The following is a 27,972-nucleotide window of genomic DNA, read 5'->3' as shown; positions in this document are numbered from 1 at the left end:
ATGCCTTTATGTTGTGAACTGCCGAGATTAACTTATGTCCATATGTACATATATGGCTTCTGTGATTGTTGACAATTTTCAACACTTTGTTGAAAATGCAAAACACTTAAGATAGTTTCTTATTTGCTCTTCTGCCCATTTCCTGATGTTCGGAAACCAATAGCTCTTACCAATTATTTCGCTAACTATGTCTTTTCCAACATAACCCATCTCATTAATATATTTAAACAGGACGATCTCTTTCATTGATTCAGGGACGTAAAATACTAATGCTCCGTTTCTTGTGTTGGGTCAAATAGTACAAGAATTGGCGCATTTAGTAAATTTTCTTTTAGTACATTAAACGTTTCCAATTGTTCGGGGCCAAAACTAAACTTTTTATCCTCCTTTGTCAAGTCATATAGAGGTTTCGCAATTATTGAAAAAAAAAAACTGCCATATCGCTCTTAGTTCGAAATTATTTTGAACTTATCGATTAAAAACTCCTTTTATTTTTTTAAATGCACGTCGAGGTAAACTAGCACTTAGACTAACTTAAACCGCTGGAAAATAAACGGCGCATTCGTTAGTGCGAAGGGCATTCGGAGATATTCAAATTGGCCTAGAGGAGTTGTACAAGCGGTATATTTTATTGAATCTGCATGCATGTTTACATGGTAATATCAATTCTTGAGATCTAACCTTTAAAAAATATATTTTTTCCGCTAAACAATATAAAAGGTCATCTATCAACGGTATCGGAAACTTTGTCTTTAATGTTATTTTGTTTCGTCTACGCACATTCTTAAATCTCCTGTCTTCTTTTTTACTAGGACTATGGGAGAGGCACTTTCAGATTCACTAGGTCTAATAAATCCATTTGCTAATTTTCATCTAAATTTTCTTGAATTTTTGCTTTTACTGAATAGGAAAGTCGTCGAGGGGTACAGCTAAACAGTTTTTGATCTTCTATAATTAACTGCATTTCACATTTTATAGCCGGTTCTATTGGTCGAATCGGGTTTCAATAATGTTCCTCAAATATTTTTATAAACTCATTTGTTTGTATAAAATTCAGCCGGTCCCCTATCTGGTATTCATTTGTTTCTTCATCATATTTAATTTCAAGTATTTCCAATTCAAAGTTATCTGCATTTTCTTTTACTTTTATATTATTATTCTCTACGTTGCTGTGATCACATTTTTTATTTGTTTTTATCTCGGCATCTTGTTGCTTTCTTATAGAGGCTGCAGTTATTGTCTTCATGCCCTAATTTAGCGAATACAAAGCATACGCGATCCTCCCGGCACACCTTGGCCATGGGTCCCTTGCTGTTACAATTGTAGCACTTGACCTCTCGTCTTGAAGCAGCATCCATATGCCCCAATCGTTTTTATGAAGGGATGCACAGTTTCACCTGACTAAAGGCCAGACGTTATTTAGTTGTGCCAGCAAAACATTTAAATGTCTACATCCGTTGAATATAGGTACAATTTCTTTAAATGTTTCCAGCGAAACATTGCTGGCCATAGTGTTTAAAGCGTATTTGCTTACATCTTCATTCTTTTCAATTCGGTTTCCAAATTTTGTATTTTCTATGCCTGCTTTGATATTTCAAGTTCGTATAAAATTATGTGTAGAGCGTCCCGTGGTCCTTTTTTAACATTTTTTCAACATTTGTTTGCCATCTCGCTCGCTACTTTATTTTAGTTTTTCCTTCTCCTCGGTTGTTTGCTCTATATTGTTGTAGTACTTTTTCCGTTGTCTACGCCATTTTCTTTCAATATTGTCCGATAGTTGTTGTTGTCTACCCAAATTTCGTCCTACAATTTGCGTGCTGGCGTCTCCTTGATGCCGACGCCGACGATTTAATCTTTGATTCCACAAATTTCTAGTTTTTCCTGCGCTGCATTATTGTTATACCCTTGAAGAGGGTTTTATAGTTTTGTCGTTAAATGTGTAACGCATAAAAGGAGACATCTCCGACCCCATAAAGTATATATATTCTTGATCAGTATCAACAGCCGAGTCGATATAGCCATGTCCGTCTGTCTGTTTCTATGCGAACTTATGAAACTTTGCAGAAGTCCATCTTCCTGTTGCAGTACATATGTCAAAACCAGCTGGATCGGACCACTATATCATATAGCTGCCATAGGAACGATAGGTCGAAAATTAAGTTGTTGTATGGAAAATTTGTTTGTTTTCCACGATATCTTGACCAAAGTCGGCATTTATTAGTTTTACTATGCTCCTCATATGTATGCAAAATCCTATTAAGATCAGACCACTATATCATATAGCTGCCATAGGAACGATCGGTCGAAAATTAAGTTGTAGTATGCCGAAGATAGCCCTTCCTTCTCGCTTAAATTTCTGTTTCGGTTGTATTTTCACTTTTCATTTCCATTTTTATACCCTGAACCCATTAAAAATGAGTAAAAGAGTATAATGTATTTGTGCAAATGTATGTAACAGGCAAAAGGATGCATATCCGACCCCATAAAGTATAGATAATACTAAATACTAAAGCTAACGAGCGCGTAGCACGAGCTGCATTTGGAGGCGGAATAAGTGGGTTCAGGGTATCCCCTAGTCGGAAGCTCCCGACTAGAACCTCTTACTAGTTTTATTTAAATCTAACCAGCAGTTTTGTAGTTGACTCTTACACTTTAGCCTTTTTATTAGGATGTTTTTCGTGCCGCTTGTTTTTTATTAATTTTAATTTTTTAATTGTAATTTTATTTATTTTTCCTCCTCTCTTAATAGCTTAATAATAAGTCATCGATATCAGTGTTACCACTAACTATACAATGCATAGATATGTCAAACAGCGGAATAATCGGATCCCGATAAATCGTCAACGACTGAGCCCCATGGGTGCCCGCGACCATTTTAGTGTGCCCAGATAGAGTAAGACTGCTGAGAGTGGCAGCCGAACGCCGGCCTCGAAAGCCGAACGTTTAGTATGAAGCCGCATCCCGCTCAGCGCACAACGTCGCTGCGGCTGATGCTATTTCTTAATATATGTATGTTACTTTTAAATCCTTACAGCCCAAATACATATGTGTGTATGCATGTGCAGAGTGTGGCTCGCTCCCACTCATTGCTTTGCGCGCTTGTGTGCATCTCTTTCTCTCTGCATAGCTTCTCAAAAACCCCGAGATCTACAAACATACATATGTTTGTGTTGTGTGGATGTGCGCACAGGTAGATCACGGCGTTTGTCACGAGTCAGAGATATTTTCTTCAATTGTGTGCCATTTGTGCCCGTGGTAGCAAAAGGCACACACATTGAAATGCTCTATCATGTATTTCTTGGTTCAGTCAGGCATAATGAAAAAAATCAGATTTATTTATATATAGTAAAAACTTAAATGACCTATTTTGCTTAAAATCAAAAAAATTGTAAATCATATTTCTGCAAGGGTAATTCATCGTCGGCTTGTCGAAGCCCGTGCAGACCATTCCTGGGGTGGCGTCTACAGTTCCACGATCCAGGCGAGGGGAGTGGAGGCGTATACTTGGCGTGTTTGTGCGCTTTTGTGAGTTTTACCACTCAAGTGTATTAGCCGTCTCGCAAAGCTATTTGTGCAGTTGGTTGCATTCACTCTAACAGCTGTTAGTAGTGTTGGCTAGCGCAGTTCACAACCAGCTGATCTGCACTATAGAGCCAGCTTCCAAACTGCGTAGCGGAGATACCAACCAGGCGATAAGCTGTAACTGGCAGAAAGTACAACATACTTTCGGGCTTACGCTGTTCTTGCAAGCATTTAAGCTTTGGAGAAAGAACAGGCAAAGAAGCCGATATCGGTGCTCAGTACAGGCTCCAGGGCAAAAAAGGAGCAAACGGTCGCGGAACAGACCAATTTCCAACCCCCCCGCCGCGGCGGTGCCCATAAAAACGGGGCTCTGGTGACCGAGTCGGAGCGGTATAACTCCCAGCGGTCAATAGCCTGAGGGAAACCTTTGGCAACCGAGGGACTTTCCTGTAGAGCCCTGATAGTTAGAGCAGGTGCCCAGATAGAAAAATGGAGGATGAGCAGCATGCCTTTGCGCGCCGCTCTGCGCCACAGCGATCACCGCCACACCAGGCGGTCACGCCAGTGCAGCAAAGAGTGGCTGCGTCGTCGCCGGCAAAAGCGAGTGAGGAGCTGCCAAGAACGCTAAGAGGCACGATCGAGAAGATGGGCTTAGTCCTAAACGGCTTAACGGCACTGTTCAACGGACAACGCCACATTAAGAGTGGCTGCGTCGTCGCCGGCAAAAGCGAGTGAGGAGCTGCCAAGAACGCTAATAGGCACGATGAGAAGATGGGCTTAGTCCTAAACGGCTTAACGGCACTGTTCAACGGACAACGCCACATTAACGGGCTGATGCGAGAGGAACTCGCGAGAGTAGAAAGCTTGCAGAAGGTGGCGCTCAAGCTCTGTGCGCCGGAAACGAAATGCGACGAGGCGCAAACGACGCCGTCATTAGCCAGACGTGCGGAGCCGAACGTGCTAAAGACGCGCCCAACGAAGCTCGGGGGCCAAAAAGAGGCAAGCACGCCCAAACGGCCGAGGGATGGCATGCCAGAGCAGCGCAGAACTCCCTCCAAGAAGGCTAAACGCCAGGGTCAAAACCCAGCGAAGCAGGCGGTGCTCACGCATCAAAAGACAGCCCCTGCAAACTCCAACTTAGCTGGCCATAATGGCAATAAAACCCCAAAATGTTTACTATGTCAAAAAGTATATAAAAAGATCACTTGCATTTTTTCCATATCAAAGAGCGTGTGTAGAGCTCGAAATTCAGAAATGCCAACAACTTCAAATCTTGTCAAATTGCATCGGGCTGGCAGGCAGGCAACCAACAGGCACACAAACGCATAAATGGTTCCATCCATATAGAAAAGTGTGTAAGTGTGCGTGCTTAGCCGGCCCAAAAAGGTATGCTACGTTCAGGTACCCTTACCAACAACAAGCATGGAAAAGAGCAATTTAGCATATGAACAGGCCAAACACTTTTATAATATCACACGACTGCTCTCTCGAAAGAGTGTGCGTGTGCACAAGTAGCACGTCGCAAAATTTGAAAATGTTCAATTTTTGGTAATTTCTTAGAATTCTTCGACAAGCCGACGAGGATTTACCCTTGCAGGAATACGACTTAGTTATTTTTTTGATTTTAAGCAAAACAGGTCCCTACAGTAAACCAAAAAATTAGAATATAAATTATAGGTATTTCATTAAGGTCATTCAAGTTTTTATTAAATGAAAAATAAATCAGATTCTTCTCATTATGCCTGACTGGACCAAGAAATACATGATAGAGCATTTCAATGTGTGTGCCTTTTGCTACCACAGGCACAAATGGCACACAATTGAAGAAAATATCTCTGACTCGCGACAGACGCCGTGATCTACTTGTGCGCACATCCACACAACACAAACATATGTATGTTTGTAGATCTCGGGGTTTTTGAGAAGCTATGCAGAGAGAAAGAGATGCACACAAGCGCGCAAAGCAATGAGTGGGAGCGAGGCAAACTCTGCACATGCATACACACATATGTATGTATTTGGGCTGTAAGGATTTAAAACTAACATACATATATTTAGAAATAGCATCAGCCGCAGCGAAGTTGTGCGCTGAGCGGGATGCGGCTTCATACTAAACGTTCGGCTTTCGAGGCCGGCGTTCGGCTGCCACTCTCAGCAGTCTTACTCTATCTGGGCACACTAAAATGGTCGCGGGCACCCATGGGGCTCAGTCGTTGACGATTTATCGGGATCCGATTATTCCGCTGTTTGACATATCTATGCATTGTATAGTTAGTGGTGTTACGTAACAATTTTATAATACAATAATATATCGTATGCTTAATACTATTATTATGATAATCTTTATTATTACTATTGCACATGCTTAATACTGTAACCCTTTGATAAAAAAAGCGTTTAGTTTTCGATGACAAGTATCCCATACCAAATGTTACCTCCATTTTGTCAAATTTGGGGAAGGCGAAGCACTTCACAACGTTGAACCTGAAGTCAGGTTTTCATCAAATCCTACTAGTGGAAAAATATAAGGAAAAACAGCATGGGTCTTGGATAAGTTGTACGAAGGCAACATAAGGTTTTCCCGAGAAAAATAAAATTTTTTTAAAGATACAGTCGAATACTTAGGTTTCGTGGTGTCACGCTGCGGTATTACTATATGCCTTGAAAAGGTATAAGCTACTCGTAATTATGAACAAACGACCACACTTTTCAATGTCTGGTCCTTTCTTGGATTGGCAAGATACTACAGTTGCTTATTATTATATAGATATTTTGAAGAGAAAGAACGGTAAGGAAAGCGCTGGGCAGTCAAAAAAAAAAATACCGTAGATGCTGACCAAAAACAATGAGAATCATTTGAGAAGCTAAAAAAGATTCTTGCTTCTGAAAATGTAATGTTACTCTACCCTGACTACAATAAGCAGTTTGATTTAACAACAGAGACTACGTCCTTTGGCTTAGGAGCAGTCTCATTTCAAGATCGGAAACCCATTACAATGATATCAAGGACTTTAAACGATAGAGAACTAAGCGACAAACGAAAGAGCAAGTAGTATGGGCCTGAAGAACCTCATAAATTACCTATACGAGTGAAGTATTTAAATATCATTACAGATCTTCAGCCCCTAACATTCGCCGTCTCTGATCGCAACCCAATTGCAAAATTAGCATTGGAGAGCTTTCATTGACGACCGCAATGCTCAAATACTTTACATGCCAGGAAAGGAAATTCACGCATCATAATAAAGCCTTTGCAGACTTGGGGACCACAGTCATAATTAAAGGCAGGGTGGTTCATAAAGATAATGTAAGATTGCCAAAATAATATTTTTTTTTCTCAGGATCTGGACTACTGTTCTTTTTTTCACAATGACAATTATCAAATTGACTGACTTCTCGAACGCGGATAACATTCCGGGTATGGACGAAGACACGACAATGCGGAAAAACGTTCAATATTTAAAATACTCGAATAAATTGACAATGTGCAGAGAAGTAACAAGCGGGATTCCGGACATTGAAGACTTTGAAAGTCTAAAAATTACACAACATAATCTCATTAAATAAATTTAAAAATATATTGGGAAACATCAATACAAAATCGCAAGAACAGTTAAATAAACTAACAGACGCAGTAAAAATCTAATAAAAAATTTAAAAAATAGGCAAATAAATATAGAGGTCTTAAACGAAACATTACTCACAAGAAATGTTATAGGATATTGATATCGGAAATCGAAACTTTAATCATATCAGTCACAAAGATTGGAATAATAAACTTAAAAATTAGTAAAATTCTCAACCCAACTAAATTTAATCCACGAGCGTTCTACGAACATAACGATTACTGACTTAATGGAAGTGGCCCAAATCAACGTTCTGTTAAATAACATTTTTTACATTTTTAACTGAATATCCTAAGCCAGGTTTAATATAAAAAAAATTACCTGTAAAATACAATAGCACCATCCTCAACCTTGCCGACAAAAACATCATAGCCGATTGCGGTAATGAAATATTACCAATTGGAAAATGCAGCGCTTCGCTCACAACAACTACACTTTGGTGGCACAGCTCATTGTACCACCCGGCCCAGCCATTTCGAGTAACTCACGGTCATCGATGATGGCGTCATCATCATCAATGAGGAAACCGCTGTGATCACGATTAGTGATAACGCAGAAAAACGGAGTATAGAGAATGTGCGGAACATTGGCGAAATTGAGAAGAGGTTGATTAAATGGCCCTTAATATCTGGACTGACCGTGACTATTTTTTTGGTATTTTGCTATGCCTCAGTCAGATTGTACAAGACGCAAAAAGCGACTCAAGGTCTACGAGACATTTAGGCTATCATTGATGGTTTCAGAGCGGGTCACTAAACAAGCACGCATAAGTGGCGTGTTGTGATGCACTGTAAGCGGCTTTTGCGGGCTTTGAACAACAACAAAAGTTGAATACGCTGCCGGCCGATATATGTATGTACAACACCATGTACGAGGCACAATGTCAGCGATTTTTGGGAGTAGGGGTAGCTAACATTATATGAAAATATGTTCTTGACAGTTTGTTGTTTTGAACAATAAGCCAGTCGGTACCTACGAGTTTTTAAAATTCTTAATTTATATATTTTATGGGTTCGGAGATGCTTACTTCTGCCAGTTATATACATTTGCAACAAAACATTATACCCTTTTTACCCATTTTCAATAAGTTTAGAGTATAAATACAGAAGACTCATCAATAAACACGAATCACGCATTCATACTTTTCAAAACAGGGGAAATAGAAGAATATTCGGAAAAAATCCACTTTATTCTCTGTAAATTCCATCGATATTATCTTTGATCTTTGATAATTTGAAACTTTACTCAATAAAAAGTAATGACTTAGATACTCCATACTTCATTAAAGTTCTTGAAAATCGAATGAAGAAACTTTACTTTACTACAAGTCACATTAACAGCAACATGATAAAAACTGACGAACTAAACCATATCATTAACAAAGTAAGCCAAATCATATATTCAATAAATAGCAAGAGGCTTTAGTCGAGTATTCCCGACTATGGGATACCCTGAACCCTCTTCTGCCAACACCAAAGCCATCTCGCGCTACTAGCTCGTTTGCATTAGCAGTAATAAAAATAAATTAAAATAAAAAAAAAAAAGTTCCCTCAATAAGACTCCATCTCGTAACCTACCATAATGCTTGCCATCGTCCTTTCTGAACAGCCATAACAACTATTGATAGCTTAGGATAAAAAAAACATATTTTAAATAGCAGCACAAACACACGGCTCAGAAAACACTGTAGATAGAATTCAATAAGGACGAGCATTGATGTGTGTGTACATGTATACAGAAAGTCTTGCAATTTGCGCTAGCTGCCGCTTAAACGTGGCCAGCCAAAACAATTTTCTTTACTGATGTTGATGAAATGTTCAACAGTAGATCTTATTATAGAATATTCGTTTATTCTCAAAAAGACAATTAAAGTTGTGGCTTAAATTGGTGGGTAGTTCAAATTGGTTTATTTATTATACCCTGAACCTGTGTTTGTGCAAATGTATGTAACAGGCAGAAGGAAGCATCTCCAACCCCATAAAGTATATATATTCATGACCAGTTTCAATAGCCGAGTCGATCTAGCCATGTCCGTCTGTCTGTGCGTCTGTCTGTCCGTCTGTCTGTCCGTCCGTCCGTCTGCCCGTATGTATGAACGCAAGGATCTCAGAACCTATAAGGTTTTTTTTTTGTTTTTTATTAGCTTCTTTATTGATACAAATTTTTTTCATCTTTAACTAGCTTTACAATAATGGGATTAATATATTTAACATTACTTATTAAATTTTATAATTATCCGATTTAGCTTTTCTTTATCTGAGTACCCGGTTTGGGAGATGGATGGGGTGGATCCTTCGAAGTCTCCGTCGCTTGCCTTTGCAAAGCCTTCTTGCCAATATGTTTGGGTGGGCAGAAAGACGGGCCATGTAGCTGGTGAACTGCTGTCGTAGAAGGTCACCCACCAAGGAAACTTTTTGGTCTCTTGGTAAGGCCCGTTTACGGATGCACCAGGGAGCCCCAGTACCTAGTCTGAGCACCTTGACTTGAGAAACACTAATTTTCCTCCAATGGGATTTTGCTGCCGTGCCGAAGATTTGGCTTGCATAGCGCCAAACTGGGGCTAGTAGGGTTTTATACAGCAGCACCACCTATTGCTCAGCTGCTTTTCTTTAGGAGCCATGCCCAATTTTTTTTAGCTTTTGCCGTACACTGTAACTTGCTGTTGAGATGTGTTTGCTCCAAGTGAGCCTACGATGACTTCTGGCGACGTGTCTCTGCGGATCGCGAATGTGGAGCATACCGATTTCTGTCTGTTGGTAGCGATTCGCCACTGAATGCCCACGGCTTAAACTCGTGCAGGTATTCAGGAAGTTGGTCAGTGGCTTGGAGAGGATTGCTGTGTCGTCGGCGAACGTGGCGGTTACAGCTATTGGGATGCTCCAGTATCGTCGGGTCCACCGTCGGCATCCCGACTGTGTAAACAATGTAGAGGCATGCAGCAAGGACGCTGCCCTGGGGAACTCCAGCTTGGATTTCCTTGCCTCCATACAACGTGCCGTCGACTACTACAACAAATTTTCTCTTTTTGAGAAAGCTGTGGAATATATTAAATTGAGAGGGGGGATCAAAGTTTCTAGTTTATACATGAGTCCTTTGTGCCACACTCGATCAAACGCCTGTTTGATATCAACGATTGCCGACACGCAATACTCGAATTTCTCGAAGCTGTCGAGGATTAAATCAACAACTCGAAGCTGCTCCGGTGTCCCATGCCGTCGTCGAAATCCGAACTGATGCTTTGGTATGATGCGCTTAACGTAATCCAGCTCCGACACTGTGGCCATTAATATTCTTTCGAATATTTTGGAGAGGGTCGGAAACAGGCTGATTGGTCGATAAGATTCGACTTGCGTGAGCGATTTTTTTGTTTTTGGTATCATGGCTATAAGAGCGCTTTTCCATTACCTTGGGAAGCAACCGATTTAAAGCGTCGTATGAAATATGAGCACAATGAAGAGTATGCCTTTGGTTGGGAGCAGCTTTATCGTTCTGCTGTCCAGTTCATCAGATCCAGGAGCTTTTCTTATCTTAAGACGCTTGGATTTGTGATTCGACCTCTTTGAGGGTCACCTAGACAGTGGACAGACAAATTGATGTGGTGCTACAAGGGTTGTGTCTATGCATTCTTCTTGGAGAAAGTGTGGGGAATCAAACGGTTTTGATCGCTCTTCTAGATGCATGGCGAAAGTTTCAGCGCGTTCTTAGCGCCATCTGGTCCAGGAACCATCATCTCTTTTTATGTGGCTTTTGCGGACGGGCTATCTTTTTAGGTTTTTTGTCAGCTGCCAGAGGCTGTATCCCGTGCTAGAATCTGGGCTTGCGTTCAGCGTAAGTTTTTTGTTGAACTGCTGGTTGCTTATGGCCGCAAGCACTTTTTGGAGCCTGTTGTATATCCTTCAGTATATCTTGTTCAACCAGTGCGCACTAACTCTTTGCGTAGACGCCTTTTCAATGCCAGGAGTGGGTCTGCCGCCGCATGGATTGATGATGGGTGGATCGGGTCTATTGCATGTGAATCAAGTTGGGCTTCTGCTCGAATCTTCGCCAAGAAAATATCGATAGCATCCTCGATGTCCTCAGGGGAGCTCAGAATCATGTCGAGGTTGATTGAGTATTTGCCAGGAATCTTTCAACGTCCCCATTTGCCGGCAGTAGACCTTTTCTTTTGGCTGCTGCACAAGGTTGGTGTGGACAGTAGCCAAAAGAGGAAGATGGTCTCGATGGAGAGTGAGTTCTGCCTAAGGCCACCATATATAAAGAAGTCTATTGCGCTAAGGGTGCGTTGCGAGTTGTACGAGTAATATGTTGCATCTCCGGTTGCCTAGACATCGCATCTGCAGTCGATTATGGCTTCTTGCAAACTTTGCCCAATCGTAAAGGCTCTGTTGTTTCCCCCCGCAATGAACTTTTGTCCTAGGTTTATTATTAGGAACTCAAATTTTGTTTTGGTCCATGGCGCAGCTGGCGGGAGGTAGAGAGAAGCAATTGCTAGTGGTTAATAACCAGTAGTGTCGTTTAGGTCAGACCAAGTTCGATTGAACGCGCCTTTAAATGAACTTCTGAACTTATTCAGTGATAAGTGAACTAAATCGGTCATTTAGTTCACTCGTTTAGCTATTCAGTCGGTCATGAACGATGTATTCCGTACCCGTTAAGTAGGCCATGAACAATACACTCCGTCTAGCTACTCGTTCAGTCGTTCATGAACGATGTATTATACTCAGCAGTTCAGTCGAACAGAAAATATAGTTCGCGTGCAACTGAATAGCTAAGCGGAAATGCTTAGAAATGCCGGCGACTCCTTTACAGTAGTTGCAGGGGTGTTGAGTTATATATGGAATATATGTAGGGATGACCATTCGATGGTTTTCACAAGCACTTGAGTTCTTTATGTTCTTATTATTTTATTTAGAGAAATCGGTGAACAAGCGTAAACTTATGATTATTGTACATTTTCCGACATGTATTTCAAAGACAACGAGCAACAGCGAACACATCTTTTCATTGACTCGTCTAGCTTAAAAACTGAGCTTCTGCTTCTTGTATTTTTATCGATAAATCTATCGTGGATTAAATATCCATAGCAGGGTTGCATATGATAAGTGATTTTATATTACCAAATGAGTATAATGCTAACGTTATACTCGCCTGTTTAATTTAACTGATTGTAAGTTCGACCACTCCTAGTTCTGTTTCCAACTCCTACACTCGGCCATACTGACTCTTCATTCGACCCGAATGACGAATCTTCTGTTAAATTAGCTTTTGGCTCCCATTTTTTCATGTATTCTGCTACAGTTGTAGTTTTCCCTGGACCTACGTGGTCGCCTACCTTTTCTACGTCATATCTACCATGGTTTTGAATCTTTACTATTTTATATGGACCAAAGAATTTAGGTTTCAATTTTAAACCAGTACCATACTGTGTTCTCTTAATGGCTACAAGTTCGTTTATTTTATAATTGGACTCTTTTTTGCGATGTTTATTAAAAGATTTTCGGTTTTCCTGCTGTATTTTTGCTATATTTTGCTGCGCTTCTTTACGAACTTCTTCTCTTTCGTTACTTAGCTCCTCTATAGCAGCTTCTTCTAATAGTTCTTGCTAGTCCGTTATTCTTTTAATTTTCATCTCCACACCAGTCAACAATCTAAACGGTGAAACTTTAGTGCTTCTTGGCGGCGTACTGTTGATTGTTTGTTGAACAATATCAATATGCTTATACCAGCTACAAGGATTTTCACGACATAGTTTAGACAACATTGGTATTACGATTTTGTGGATACGTTCTACCTGGCCGTTTCCTCTTGGAACTCCTGTAGCTATCGTAAGATGCTGTATACCTTCTGTTTCACAGTACTCCTTGAACAAGTTTGAAACGAAAGCTGCACCCCTATCTGATATTATGCGCTTAGGATTTCCAAACACTGCTGCCTGCCGTCTTAGTCGATCTACAACTCCTTCTGCGGTGGTATTTTTTGTTGGATAGAGCCAAACAAATTTTGAAAACGCATCGACTATCACTAGAATATAGATATAGTTTTTACTTGTCTGTTCTATTGGACCGACATGATCCACATGGTACGTGCCTAAGGGCTTGTCTTCTTTGTCAATTGGTGCCAAAAACCCTTTTTTCTTGCCTGATTTGCTCTCAGATATTATGCATTCTACGCAACTTTTTACAATTTTTGGCACTTTTGACGATAGCTGCGGAATATAGAATGTCTTCTCGATTGCTTCTTGAGTTCGTTTCGCTGAGAAATGCCCTTGCTTGTGTGCAATTCTTATGATTTCGTCTTCCATCAGCGATGGTACTACTTGTTCCTTGATGGGATCCTTGTATAAAATACCATGCCTAACATAAATATCTTCGTATGTGCTACAATCCAAAACAGTTAGCACAGCTCGGACCCAATCATCTCTCGCTTGTGCTTGCTGCAATCTGTGCTGCAGTGAGTCTTCAAGCATAAGACAGGATACGCGGCTTAAAGCATCAAAATGCCTCACTTTGCTGCCATTTCGATGCCCAATACTGTAGTCAAAATCTTGAAGGAAGAGTGCCCACCGCGAGACTCTCAATGGAATATCTCAACGTTTTTTCATGGTCAAAGCGAAAGCGTTACAGTCGGTCACAATCTTAAATTTTATGCCAAGTAAGTAAACGCGCCACTTTTTCAAGGCCTCGACTATAGCCAGCACCTCAAGCTCATAAGAATGATATTTCTCTTCTGAGGGTTTTGTTTTTCGACTTAAATATTGAATTGGATGCAACAATTGATCGTCCGAGTCTTTTTGCAAGAGTACACCACCATAACCATTCATTGAGGCGTCCGTATGCACTTCAGTCTGAGCTTTCGGATTATATAATCGCAATACTGGAGTACTAACTAATGCTGATTTTAATTGCCTGAATGCGACGAGTTGTTCTTCATCAACTTTAAATTGCACGTCTTTCCGTAACAAATCGGAGAGCGGTTTGGCTATCAGCGCATAGTCTTCTACAAAGCGCCTAAAGTACGATGTTAATCCGAGAAAACGCTGCAAACTCTTTCGGTCATGCGGTATAGGAAATTTTTGAACTGCCTGGGTTTTTTTTACAGATGGTCTTATTGTGCCTCCCTGTATAACGTACCCTAAAAAGTCAACTTCCTTCATGAGAAACTGGCACTTGCTCCACTTAAGACGCAAGTTATACTCTGCTGCTCTGTCCAGTACGCGCTTTAACTTTTGGATACATTCATCTATATCCTTGGAGGGAATTATAAGATCATCCATATAAGTTACGACTGTACCATCCTGTACCTGATCTAAAAGAATTGCATGAATGAATCTGGAAAATACAGCTGGGGAGTACGATATTCCAAAAGGGACGAACAGGAATTCATATTGCCCTGCACTTGTTACAAATGATGTAAATTTTCTCGAATTTGGCCCAATTGGATCATGAAAAAATCCGTTTGCGAGATCAAGTGTAGTAAACACACTTTGGCCCTGCAATCTCTCAATCACATCGTCCATTAAGGGCATTGGAAAATTGTCCCTCGCGATCTTTTCGTTTAAACGCCTGTAGTCACAGCACAATCTTTTGGTACCATCTTTTTTCGGAACGAGGACAACAGGAGATGCATACTCCGATGTACTTGGCTGTATGATCTTTTCTTCTAGCCAAGTTTTGATTTGCGAATCGACAATAGACTTGTCCGCATGTGATATGCGCCTTGGGCGTTCGAAAACTGGACGCTCATCATTTAACAAAATTTTCATTTCAATTGGACATTTCTTCTTCATTTCAGGTGAATAGTTTTTAATTATTGCTTGAACTGCGTCTGCAACAGGTTTTTCTAAGTGATATAGATCGATCTCAGCCTCCTGACTTTCTGCAAAAAAACATACATCTTTGAATTCTTGTAAAAGCTCTATGTCTGGCTTCTTATTTTCGACAGTATCTTCTGTTATTGTTGATGTCTTGTCAATTACTCTCTTGTTTGCATTGTCCTTCACTTTGGGTCGAAATTCTACAAAATTTTCCGATACTATTAAGTCCGCTTGCTTCAATACGCTGTTTCCTATTACAGCTGAGTATTGGATGTCGTCTCTGCTCGTAACATGAAAGGTTATATCCAGTAAGATACCATCAACTTCGACTTGAGTGACAAAGCTTCCCAGTGTATTTAGCTCACTATTACAGATGCCAACAAGACACTGTTTTTCATTATTCAGTTCAACTTTTCCTAGCTCTTTAAGGATATCATCGCGTATCAGACAGAGGTCACAGCCTGTATCGATTAATGCAGAGAAGCATATGTTCTTACAAGACAACTCCTTAAAAATGCGTTTTCCACTACTGTTGGCCTTGTTTATCATCGTGTTCGCATTTTTGCCTTCTTTCTTCTCCACTGCACGCGATCCTGAACAGTTAGCTGCCTTATGCCCTGGTTGAGCACACTTGTATCATTTTATTGGCTGTCCACATTCTCTGGCTAGATGTGATGGATCGCCGCATTTGAAACATTTCTTAATTCGTTCTTTATTCAAGTCAGGTTTCTTTTCTTAGGTATCGTTATGCATCCTACCCGTATTAGACGCTTGAGGGCGACTACTACGGATTTTCTCATATACCTTGATCTGTTCTTTTAGTTGCTGCAGAGTCTTGGCCTGATACAGATTACTTTTGTTACTCCTCGAGTCAGGTATTCCCTCAATAAAATATTCTATCAGGCTTGAGACATCCAGGTTAAGAGGTCCGCCAATTTCCATAAGGCTATACAGATATTCTATATAATCTTCACCTTGACGCTTACGCCTATTCCGCAACATGCGGTGGACGTCTATTGATGAAACTACCGTCCCAAATTCTTCCAATAGCGCTTGCTTTAGAGATATCCAATCTGAAATTCCATGCTGACTGCGCACGAATAATTTTGCTGCACCTTTTAGTAATTGCTTGGAGTAAATAAATTTCTGAAGGTCGTTCCACTGCACTGTCAAAGCGTTATCTTCAAATTCATGAATCCATTTTTCAATAGCTGGTTGATTTGACCCATTGAATTGCGAGAGTGAATCTTCAATATCGCGTAATGTAAACGTTGTTCGGACTATCTGCATTGGTGAGCTTTGACGAGTATGAGCCGACCCAGCATCGTCATACTCAGATTCATTATCGTCAACCTGCAACCCATAATATTCTAAAAGTCGGTCTTGCAAAGTTTGCTTTCTACCTGTGGTTACCAAACTAAGTGCCGATAACTTTTCTTTTGTTCATTTTGTTATCGTCGTTGCTCGCTTTTCACAATGCTTAAAATGGAGTCTTACAAATAAACAATTCAATGTACTTAACTTAATGGTATAAGTAATTAAACTCTTATGAAATTTTAGTTTTTGTTTTTTTTTTTTCAGCAACTTTAGAAATTATTGAATTATTATTTTCGTCTGTCTTAATTAATAATTAATTAATTAATTTCTTCTTTGTTATAATTTGATTCTTTGAAATTTGTTTACTCATTTAACACTCTTTACTCAACAACTAGTTAATTATTTTCATATAATGACGAAATAACATACTCTGTTGTTGATCTGCAACTTGATACACCCTGTGATCATCGTTGTCGTGTTGACGCACATTCCAGTCACACGCTCGTTTATTGAAAGATTCCGCGCTCTTCGCTCTTTGCCTCTTTGATCTGCAACTTCTTATTTCATCACGAAGTGAAAATTTTGCGCTATCCAGCCTTTGCTACGCAGAATTTAAAACATCGCCTTCTCGCTTGCGCTTATCGACCACTGTCACGCAATACCCGACTGTTTGTCGTCTTATTTCATCACAAAGTGAAAATTTTGCGCTATCCAGCCTTTGCTACGCAAAATTTAAAACATCGCCTTCTCGCTTGCGCTTATTGACTACTGTCACGCAATACACGACTGTTTATCTCGCTCTTACTAGAGCTCTCTAGGCATACTTCGCCGCTGTCGCCATTAATCCTAGACGATTCTTGACTTTTTCAATTTTTTCCAGGGCATTCGAATTTTGATGAATTTTCATGCACCCGCTTCGTTTTATGCTCCGATTAATAGTCTTGCATACGTTTGTACTCGTTAATCAATTTACGAATTTCACAACATCTGTCTATCCCACTTCTGACACCAAATTTGTAGGGATGACCATTCGATGGTTTTCACAAGCACTTGAGTTCTTTATTTTCTTATTATTTTATTTAGAGAAATCGGTGAACAAGCGTAAACTTATGATTATTGTACATTTTCCGACATGTATTTCAAAGACAACGAGCAACAGCGAACACATCTTTTCATTGACTCGTCTAGCTTAAAAACTGAGCTTCTGCTTCTTGTATTTTTATCGATAAATCTATCGTGGATTAAATATCCATAGCAGGGTTGCATATGATAAGTGATTTTATACTACCAAATGAGTATAATGCTAACATTATACTCGCCTGTTTAATTTAACTGATTGTAAGTTCGACCACTCCTAGTTCTGTTTCCAACTCCTACATATATCCGGGGACATATATTTTGGTGCACGTCTGCATGTGCGCTTCCGATAGGAGCATTATGTCGATGTTGTGGGTGGCGAGAAAAATCCTTAGTTCATGGGTTTTCCTGTTAAGGCCATCCGCGTTCCGTAATCCGATCCTTAATTGGCCCATTTTTATGGGATAAGGCGTGAAATCAGCGACATCAGGCACAGTAGCGCCTTGTGTGTTACAGGTGCGGCAGGAGTTGTGTTGGTCGAGGACGCATTGGGTGGTTGTAGGGTGTCATGATAGCTTTCTCGTGCTGCCTTGTAGAAGTTGAAGCCATTGCAAAGGTGACTGCGGTTACAGCGGAGGCGTTGGCTGTGGTCGTGATGAAGACCGGGTAGCATTTCGAGGAGGTAGCGGACATCTGCCTCTCGCAAAGCACGGTTTTGTATCGCTCATCTAGTCCCCTCGCTCGGGCGGATAGTTCTCTATCGTCTATCTATCTCTAAAACGAGACATACGATAGGGACAAGCTATACATTGTAAAGTAGTGTTTCTATCCGGGGTTGTAAAACGCAATCTAACCAAGTCCACTTTACAAGACATTTGTAATTTGCCGAGACGCGAAGCTAAAAAGGGGTGTAGGGAGTTAAAGGGATCGCTCCGCCACAGGATGGCTAGTTTTGGGAAAGGGGAAGAGAACCGCTGTTATCTCTCCGCCGCGGCTAGAATTATGGTTGATCAGCGTGATGGATGCTGCTGGGGTCGTTCCGCCGCTAAGTGAAAATTCGCCGTGCGGCGAAAACTCTCTTCTTAAGCCAATTCACTCCTCCGCTCCTCCCGTTTTACATTTTTAGGAGTCAGAGTTGCCTATGATTAAACTTAGCACCTAATCGGTCCCTCTTGGCTCTCAATAAATCCTCTTCTCTTATTCTCTTGTATGATAAGCTTTATTTCATATTTTTACTTCAGTATTATTTCCTCTACTACATTTGTTCAACACTTTACTTAATATTAACTAAGGGCTATTCTGACTCCGCGTCACACTCCACCTCGTCGCTAATCGTGCGTCTGTTTTCCATTGTACCTGTGGAGATATAGATAATTGTAGTCGGTTACCTTAACGCCTCTATTATCCCGTTCCCGCTTCAGTACTAACTCAAAGGTCCCTATGGTGCAGCTCATGAAACTCTTCTTATCACTACTTAGCCTATTCATTGTTACAATTATTCTTAGTCTATACTGCATCCGAGTTGTTGCCTCCCGGCCTTCCATCCTCACTGTGGTCTTCTTGGCCTGGCCCGTGGTAGATTTTTAGCTGGGCGATTTTAGCTACCCGCCTCTTTCGCTCGCCGTCGCGCGTGGGCGACACGAATTTCACGACCCGATAGGGGGGGGGGGGCCGTCAAACTTCGGCGCTAACTTTGCCGCGAATCCCTCGGCGGCCTTAGATAGCTGATGCTGACGTAGCTACATCTGCTCGTTGACTTTAAGTCGCCATTCCCTTCGACGCAAATTGTAGTGCCTCCCATGGTCCTCGGAAGCACGCTGCAGGTTGTGGCGGACAATCTCGAACACGTCTTTCAAACGTCCGGCTCTTTCCCCTGGTGTTTGCTGGACAGTGGCGAAACCGGGCGCAACCTTGTCGTATAAGGCCGCTGGGTGACGAGGTTCGCGACCTTGCACCAAGAAAGCGGGGGAAAATCCGGTCGAGTCAGCCACATTTGTATTCACTGCCAATGTATTTCGGGTAGCATTTCGTCCCACGAGCTTTGGTGTTCCTCGATGAACTGGGCGATCATCGTCTTCACTGTCCGATTATTCCGCTCGGTGGGGTTTTCCTGGGGGCAGTACGGTGCTGTGTATTGCACCTCTACTCCAATGGAACTCAGAAAAGCTTTGAATGTCCGGCTGGTGAGCTATACTCCATTGTCGCATACGAATTTTTTCGGGACTCAGAACCGACATAGTATCCGCTCTCGAAACGCCCTCTGTAGATGATCCGCTGTCGCCCTCCTCAAAGGAACCAATTCCACCCACTTTCTGAACGCGTCGTGGAATACCACCTACATTGTATTCCCGTGCTTCGAGCGTGGAAAAGGTCCTACGAAGTCGGCATAAAGGATGGCCCACGGTTGTGTCACCTGTCGCGTCAACATCCGTCCTTCCGGCCTCACCTATTCCACTTTCTTCTCACTTCTTGATGGCCTTTACTCCTCACTCCTTGATGGTCCTCGTCGTCTGCCTATGTCCGAAGTGGCGATAGATCTGGCCATTCTCGACAGCGTAGTCCGGGTACTTCTCTGGCTCTCTCGTAATCTTTCCCAACATGCCTGAGGTCCATCCGCAAGGCGACCTCTAGTGGCTGCCAAGATAGCGTATCTGCTACCACGTTCAGTTTCCTCGCCGGTACTGTACATCAAACTGGAACTGCTGTAGCTCCAGGGCCCACCGAGCGATCCGTCCAGACGGACTCTCTATCGAATTGAGCCATTTGAGTGTCATATGGTGGGTGATAACGTCGAACCTGTATCCCTCTAAATAGCACCTCAGCTTGCGGATCGACCACTTGTTGTTCCACTCGCTTGTTGTTCCACTCCCCACGACCATGTCTTCCTCTTTTTCAAGAGAGCGGTCTTCGGCTGCACGACTGACGCAAAATTGGGTACGAAGCGCCGGTACCAAGAGACCATCCCCAGACACTACCTCAGCTCCTTGCAATTCGATGGGGCAGTCAGCTTCTGGATCGCGAACACCTTTGCGGGATCCGTGCGAATTCCCTCGCCGCTCACCGCGTGTCCCAAGTGTACCAGTTCCTTTTGGAAGAAACGACATTTCTCCCGGATTAGCCTCAAGTTGGCTTCCCTGATCCGACGGAACACCTCCTTCAAGTTGGCCACGTGCTGCACCTTGCTCGCACCTATGACGATGATGTCGTCCAGATAGGCGAAAGCATAGGGCTCCATTGTCGGCCCTATCACCGTATCTAATGCTCTCTGGAACGTGGCGCACACAGACTGCAGCCCGAAGGGCATCACCTTCCACTGATATAGACCCCGGCCTGGGACCGTAAACGCTGTATATTGTTTACTCCCTTCCTCCATGGGTATCTGCCAATATCCCTGCTTCAGATCCAACGTTGATATGTAGCGCGCGTGCGCTCCAATATATGATTTATCCGGGATACGGGGTACGCGTCCGGAATTGAATGTGCATTAAGCTGTCTGTAATCGATACACATACCTGCTGATGACTCGCTGCATCGCCGGGTTCCTTGGGTAGTACCTCTGCTTTATAGGCTCGTTGTCCTTCATGACGATGCGATGGCTGGCTATATGAAACAGTCCCTTCAGCCCCTCGAATAGTGCCAACTCCGCCTCCAAAAGCATCTGCATGCTTGGCTCCAGGTCTGCTGGCGATCGTCTTCTGCCGCATCCCTGCCCTCTCGAAAGAGTGTGCGTGTGCACAAGTAGCAAGTCGCAAAAATGAACATTTTCAATTTTTGGTCGTCTGTCGCGAGCCAGAGATATTTTCTTCAATTGTATGCCCTTTGTGCCTGTGGTAGCAAGATGCACACACATTCAAATGCTCTATCTTTATTTCTTCTTCCAGTCAGCCATAATAAGAGAATCTGATCTATTTTTATTTATTTTTTTTATAAATGAAATATTTATATTTAGACACTCGTTTTTGTCGAAGCTAGAAGCTACATGTCAAGTTTGGTGACTCTAGCTCTTATTATTTACCAAAATTGGTGAAAAGAAAAAAAAAAGAATTCGGTATCGATGTTTATCGATTCTTTGGAAACGGGACAAGTTATCGAATATCGAAAACAAACTCGTTCTGCGCGGGCACTAGGAGGACCTACAGCTAAAACTTCTCTAGCTCTTATAGGTTCTAAACGAAATGCGAAATGAGATCCTTGAGTTCATACGTACGGACAGACGAACGGACATGGCTAGATCGACTCGGCTTGTGATGCTGACCAAGAATATATATACTTTATACGCTCGGAGAGTATTCCTTCTGCCTGTTACGTACATTTCCGCAAATACATTATACGCTTTTTACCCATTATCAATAGGTTCAGGATATAAAAAGGCCTATTTCCCACCAACTCAAAAGGCAGCTCGCGATACGACTCGTTTGCTTTAGCAGCAATAAAACTTTATTAAAAAATAGATACCCTTCATAGGACTCGAACCCGTAACAGACCGCATCACTTGTCGTCGCCTCTACTCAACAGCGATACCAAAAATTCATTTTCGGAGAAAAATAAAAACGAAGCAGCACATGCACACAGCACAGAATACAATAGAGTCGCAAGTGCAATGCTGTTCATAGAATTGAATAAAGACACGCATGAATGTGTGTGTGTACATGTATACAAAAATGCTTGCAGTTTGCGATAGATGCTGCAAGCACGTGCCAACATAAGCAGACGTTTTCTTTAACATCTTTTGTGTTCCTTAACTGGTTTTGATGAAATTTTCAGCTGTAGATCTTATTGTGCTATAGAATATTCGTTTATTCTCAAAAGTACCTTTGCATTAAAATTGTGTGTTAAATTGTTCGGTAGCTTAAACTGATTTATTTATTTATTTTATAGCTATAAGTGATGGCGGGGAGGTAGCGACAGTTATAAAATGAAAGGTATTTGATACTTATATATTACTCTTCAGAAATTTGCAAGCACTAACTATACAATGCATAGATATGTCAAACAGCAGAATAATCGAAACACGATAAATCGCAACAGGTGAGCCCCATGGTTGCCCGCGACCATTTTAGTGTGCCCAGATAGAGTAAGACTGCTGAGAGTGTCAGCCCAACGCCGGCCTCAAAAGCCGATCGTTCAGTATGAAGCCGCATCTCGCTCAGCGCACAACGTCACTGCGGCTGATGCCTCTTCATAATATTGTGTATATATGTTAGTTTTAAATTCATACAGCCCAAATACATATGTGTGTATGCATGTGCAGAGTGTGCCTCGCTCTCACTAATTGCTTTGCGCGCTTGTGTGCATCTCTTTCTCTCTGCATAGCTTCTCAAAAAACCCCACAATATACAAACATACATATGTTTGTGTTGTGTGGAAGTGCGCACAAGTAGATCACGGCGTCTGTCGTGAGCCAGAGATATTTTCTTCAATTGTGTGCCTGTGGTAGCAAGATGCACATTCAAATGCTCTATCTTTATTTCTTCTCCCAGTCAGGCATAATAAGAGAATCTGATCTATTTTTATTTATTTTTTATATAAATGAAATATTTATATTTAATATTCAAATTTTTTTTTTTTACTGTGGCTACCTATTTTGCTTTAAGTAAAAAAAAAAAACTAAGTTCTGCAAGGGTAAATCATCTACGGCTTGTGGAAAAATTCTGAGAAAAAACCAAAAATTTAAAATGTTCATTTTTGCGACTCGCTACTTGTGCACACGCACACTCTTTCGAGAGGGCAATTATTCAATATATCAAATCATACGAATTAAGTGATAAGTGCCTATTTAGAATATACAATTTTCTAATAGAATCACCGACCAAGTGAGGTGTTGTTTGCCCGTCCGGCCAGTTATGCCCCTTTTCACAGGTAATTTCGTCAGTGACTAAGAAGAAGGGTGTTAGTAGAGAAAATAGTGTTCTTAAGTAAAACTTATAAATAATAATTTAAAATACTATATTATTTAAGAAAAAACAATAAATGGGAAAAAGTAAAGAAAAAGGTTATTAACAAAGTAAAGAAATTTGTTCTAGATATATAAAGTGTTAACTAGATAGGATAAAGGGGAAATTATATAGCCTGTCCGGCAAGCTACGCCCCTGCTCATAGCTGGGAATGGTCAGTGACTTCCCGATGGTATCCTGAAAGCAACGATTTTATTAGGGGTAGAGAAACTTCGGTGGAGAAAACGTGATGCAAACTTTTGTAATATTTGCATAGTTCGCGAAAAGAATTGTGCATAGCGTAATCTGTTGAGCACGTTGGTAGAAATATGGGGCGATAATTCCTGGTAAGTCTACATGGAACCAAGAATTGAAGACGCCCTAACAGAAAGGAAGAATCTATATCGCCAACAATCAACTTATGTAGGAAGACAACACCGAGAATTGTCCTACGGTTGGTTAACGACGGAAGATTAATAAGAAGCAGCCTGGAAGGATGGCAACCGAAGATTGGGGTCCCAATTTAAACCTCATATGGCAAAAAGCGGAAATTGCTTCTGAACCGATTCAATACGATCCTGGCTATTGTTATACTGCGGAGACCAGATGCAAAAGCAGTATTCAAGAATAGGGCGAACAAGAGAGATGTACAGAAGTTTCGTTATAAAAGGATCGGTAAACTCTTTAGACCATCGATTAATGAATCCAAGTACACCTTCTGTCTCATTAACGATGGTATCTGTATGCAGATAGAAGAAGAGCTTAGAATCAAAAAGAACGCCTAGATCCTTAACTGTTAGTACACGTTGCAATGAAGTACTGTCAATTGTATAACTAACAAGATAAGGTGTAGTACGATCGAAGGTCATAAACATACACTTTGAACAATTTTGATGGAATTTATTGGCCGAACACCAAAGTTGCATAGCGTTCAAATCATCTTGTAGACGAGAATGATGTAGGGGATAAGTGTATGATAGAATAAGTTTCACATCGTCCGCATACATAAATGCACGGACATGTGATATAACCGAGGGGAGATCATTATTAAAAGAGTAAGGAGTAAAGATCCAAGATGACGACCTTGAGCAACACCAGAAGTAACGTGAACCTGTTTTGAAGTAGTCAGCCTCAGCATTACTCTTTGGGTCCTACCTTTTAAATAAGAACAAATCCAAAGCAAAAGAGACGGAGGGAAACCTTTTCGGTCAAGTTTAAAAAGTAAAATGTCACGGTGCACAGAGTAGAACGCCTTACTAAAGTCAGTGTAAATGACGTCAGTTTACATTTCAGAAAGGAAAGGATCATTTACCAAGGAAGTAATTTCTAGCAGATTGGTCGTAGTTGACCAATTCTTTACGAATTCATGTTGAACAGGGGTGACAACTGATTTGCAGAAATGCTGCATATTTAAAGTTATTATTTTTAAAAATTATTTAGGAATAGCAGACAGTTTTGCAATGCCCCTGTAATTTTGTATATCAGACTTTCCACATTTCTTGTGAATGGGGATAGATTAAAAAGCTATACCAAGTATACCACTTTCCCGCTACGACCTCATAGATATAAATCAAATAAATAAACCAATTTATACTGCCCACCAGCATAAGCAACAATTTAAATGCGATTAAATTGAGAATATGCACATACTTCATAGCACAATAAGATCTACTGTAGAAAATAACATCAAGATCGGTTAAGAAACAAAGAAGTTATTAAAGAAAACGTGTTTTGGCTGGCCACGAGTTTTGGGCCACAAGCGCAAATTGCAAGAATTTCTGTATACATGTATACACACATTCAAGCGCTTCTTCGTTGAATTCTTTCAACAGCATTGCAAATGCGATTGTACTGTTTTCTGTGCTGCTATTTTAATTCGATTTTGCCTCATTAAGACTCAATTATTGCTGTGGCTATTGAGTTGAGGCGGCGGCAAGTAGTGCGGTATGCACTACTGCATTTGGTGCGAGCTGCATTTGGTGTTGGAATAAGATAGTTCAGGGTATCCCGTAGTCGGGAGTTCCCGACTAGAGCCTCTTACTTGTTATTACTAATAGTTTTCTTTCTTATGCATTATTTTTTAAATTTTAAGCCAACACAGGGTTTCAGACGCTAGTGACTTAGAACAGATTAAAAGAACTGTGGCCCCTTTGATACCAATTTATAAGGATATAATTGTTGCTTGGCAGCTAACTTGATTTAGTTGTGCCTAGATGTTAACGACCCCGCAATTAAGACCTTATTGCTTATGAGCTGAGAAGATGTAAACAATAGTAAGCAGCGCATTTGTGGTGTTCTGATTCTCCACTACCGGTGGCGATAGCGCTGCCAACAACTCTCAGATAGAGTTGAGTCTAAAGAACTCTTTTGTACCGAACCCTTTATCGTCGTACTGTTCCGCCCGTCGGCCAACACCTGCACCAATAGCAGTAATTTACTTTATGTTCGAAAAGCACAGTGAATCTAATAAATGCCTCCGACCCCATAAAGTATATATATTCTTGATCAGCATCAGTAACCGAGTCGATCTAGCCATGTCCGTCTGTCTGTCCGTCCGTCCGTATGTATGAACGCAAGGATCTCAGAACCTACTGAAATTTTAGCTGTAGGTCCTCCTAGTCCATGCGCAGATCAAGTTTATTTCCGATCGATATCGAAATCCTGTTTTTTGAGCAATTTTGGTAAATAATATAAGCTAGAGTCACCAAACTTGACATGTAGCTTCTAAAATAGTATATATATATCAAGTATTTTTCATTTTAAACTTATCGCCACCTCCCCGCTACCACCACAAACCTATAAATCATGTTATTAAACCAACTTGTATTGCCTACCTGTTTAAGCCACAATTAAAATGCAATTGTCATTTTGAGAATACACGAATGTTTTATAGTACAATAAGATCTAATGAAAATTTCATCAAGGTCGGTTAAGAAACATGAAAGAAAATGCAAACACGTGCAGCAGCAAACGCAAATTCCAAGAATTTCTGTATACATGTACGCACACACATTCATGAGCGTCTGCGTTGAATTGTATCAACAGCATTGCAATTGCGATTGTATTGTTTTCTGTGCTGCTATTTGAATTAGTTTTTTTTTTTCTCATTAAGGCTTAATTATTGGTGTGGAACGGAACCAACGGAACTTTTTTTTTTTTAATTTATATTTATTACTTTTAAAGCAAACGAGCGCGTAGCGCGAGCTGCATTTGGTGTTGGAATAAGAGGGTTCAGGGTATCCCCTAGTCGGGAGCTCCCGACTAGAACCTCTCACTTGTTTTATTATATATATATTACTGTTAAAGCAAATAACCTCGTAGCTGGGTTAGGGGGTTCAGGGTATCCCCTAGTCGGGAACTCCCGACTAGAGCCTCTTACTTGCTATAAAAAATAGCTTGAATGTTTGTTACAGCGTCTCGGCTGCCGCTAGCTATAAATGGTGCTTTGTTACTTACAATTATCGTATGCTGCCCTTACCGCTTAGGTACCAATTTATCTGGGAGCTGTTGAACCTCTAGCAGGCTACGTCGAAGCTAGCAGGAAGTATTTTCATGGGCGCGATGGTTTCGGCGATTGCTTGAATGAAGAAAACTGGGCGCATGTGTCTAGTTATGTGCAGCCACAGCATGCTGTTTTGGCCATACACACGTTATGCCAGGATCGACCTCAACAAATCACCATTATTGCGGTGGGACCGTTAACTAATTTAGCGCTGGGCTTCACTATGTATGGTGAAAAATTTGGGCAGTCCATCAAAGATGTTTACATCATGGGCGGCAACTATCAGGGAGTAGGAAATTCATCACGCTCTGCCGAGTTTAATTTTCACTCAGATCCGGAGGCAGCACATGCCGTGCTGTTAAAAACGCGGTGCCCAATCACCATACTCCCATGGGAAACATGTACCAAGGAGCGTTTCAACATATCTATTGTAGGTACCGACTTTTAATGGCTTTAACATGTGTACGTATTTACATATGTCTTCTCTTTCAGAGCTGGCGACTAGATAACTTTGGTAAATGCGCTTCAACAAACAAACACTATGCAATCGACATTCTTACACAAGTTGAAAATGCACAATGGTTGCCCCTACAGAAGTATGGATACACTAATTGGAATCCATGCGATGCCTTGTTAGTAGCTGCATGGCTCTTTGAAAAACAGTTTATCAAAAAATCTAGCACTTGGCACGCCACCGTCGATCTTACAGGTACACATACTCGTGGCCAAATGGTGCTCGATCATTTAAAAGAGTGTGAAAAGTATCCTGAGAATGTTCGCATCATTGAATTGGTCGATGACAAGTTCTTTAAGCATATTGTGGAGTGGGTTGCAGGCTTGCGCAACGTATTCGACTGAAAAAAAAGGTTATTTTCCGTAAATAAAGAATGCCAATGAAAACCACATTTTTCCCGACTAGGGGATACCCTAAACCCTCTTCTACCAACACCACCAAAATATTATTTTAACAAGTAAGATGCTCCAGTCAGGAGTTTCGGACTAGGGGATACCCCGAATCCTCTTCTACCAACAGCAAATGCAGCTTGCGTTATGAGCTCATTTGCTTAGCAGTAATATAAATAAATAAAAAATTTTAAAAAATAGTAGTTCCTTCAATAGGACTCGAACTCGTGCCGATCTCACACTAATTGCCACAGTCTCTCCTCGACTTCCATAACAACA

General features: G+C 41.1%; 1 protein-coding gene and 1 long non-coding RNA gene across 3 annotated transcripts in view; both read left to right on the top strand.

The window, feature by feature from the left end:
- The window catches only part of LOC135437608 (uncharacterized), a 28,623-nt gene extending 20,308 nt beyond the window's left edge, over positions 1-8,315 (top strand). Inside the window, exons 1-3 of one of the 2 annotated variants that reach the window (XR_010437718.1) lie at positions 6,534-6,574; positions 6,637-6,806; positions 6,864-8,315. This is a non-coding gene — a long non-coding RNA (uncharacterized LOC135437608). Of the gene's footprint in view, positions 1-6,533; positions 6,575-6,636; positions 6,807-6,863 lie in introns of those variants that run through there. The other variant, XR_010437717.1, reaches the window with a different exon arrangement.
- LOC135437607 (nucleoside hydrolase-like) overlaps positions 1-27,693 on the top strand; it is a 73,949-nt gene extending 46,256 nt beyond the window's left edge. The window contains exons 3-4 of the mRNA XM_064695589.1: positions 26,774-27,220; positions 27,283-27,693. Of these exons, the coding sequence (XP_064551659.1) occupies positions 26,774-27,220; positions 27,283-27,648 (813 nt within the window). The 3' untranslated portion in view covers positions 27,649-27,693. The remainder of the gene's footprint in view (positions 1-26,773; positions 27,221-27,282) is intronic.
- Positions 27,694-27,972: the final 279 nt, after the last annotated feature.

Source organism: Drosophila montana, unplaced genomic scaffold (assembly GCF_035044405.1).
Source record: "Drosophila montana isolate Dmon_TW-CO22-7 unplaced genomic scaffold, ASM3504440v1 contig_3831_1, whole genome shotgun sequence".
In the NCBI taxonomy this organism is placed as follows: Eukaryota; Metazoa; Arthropoda; class Insecta; order Diptera; family Drosophilidae; genus Drosophila; species Drosophila montana.
Note: the sequence above shows the minus strand (reverse complement) of the source record. Positions and strands in the feature narration are given on the sequence as shown.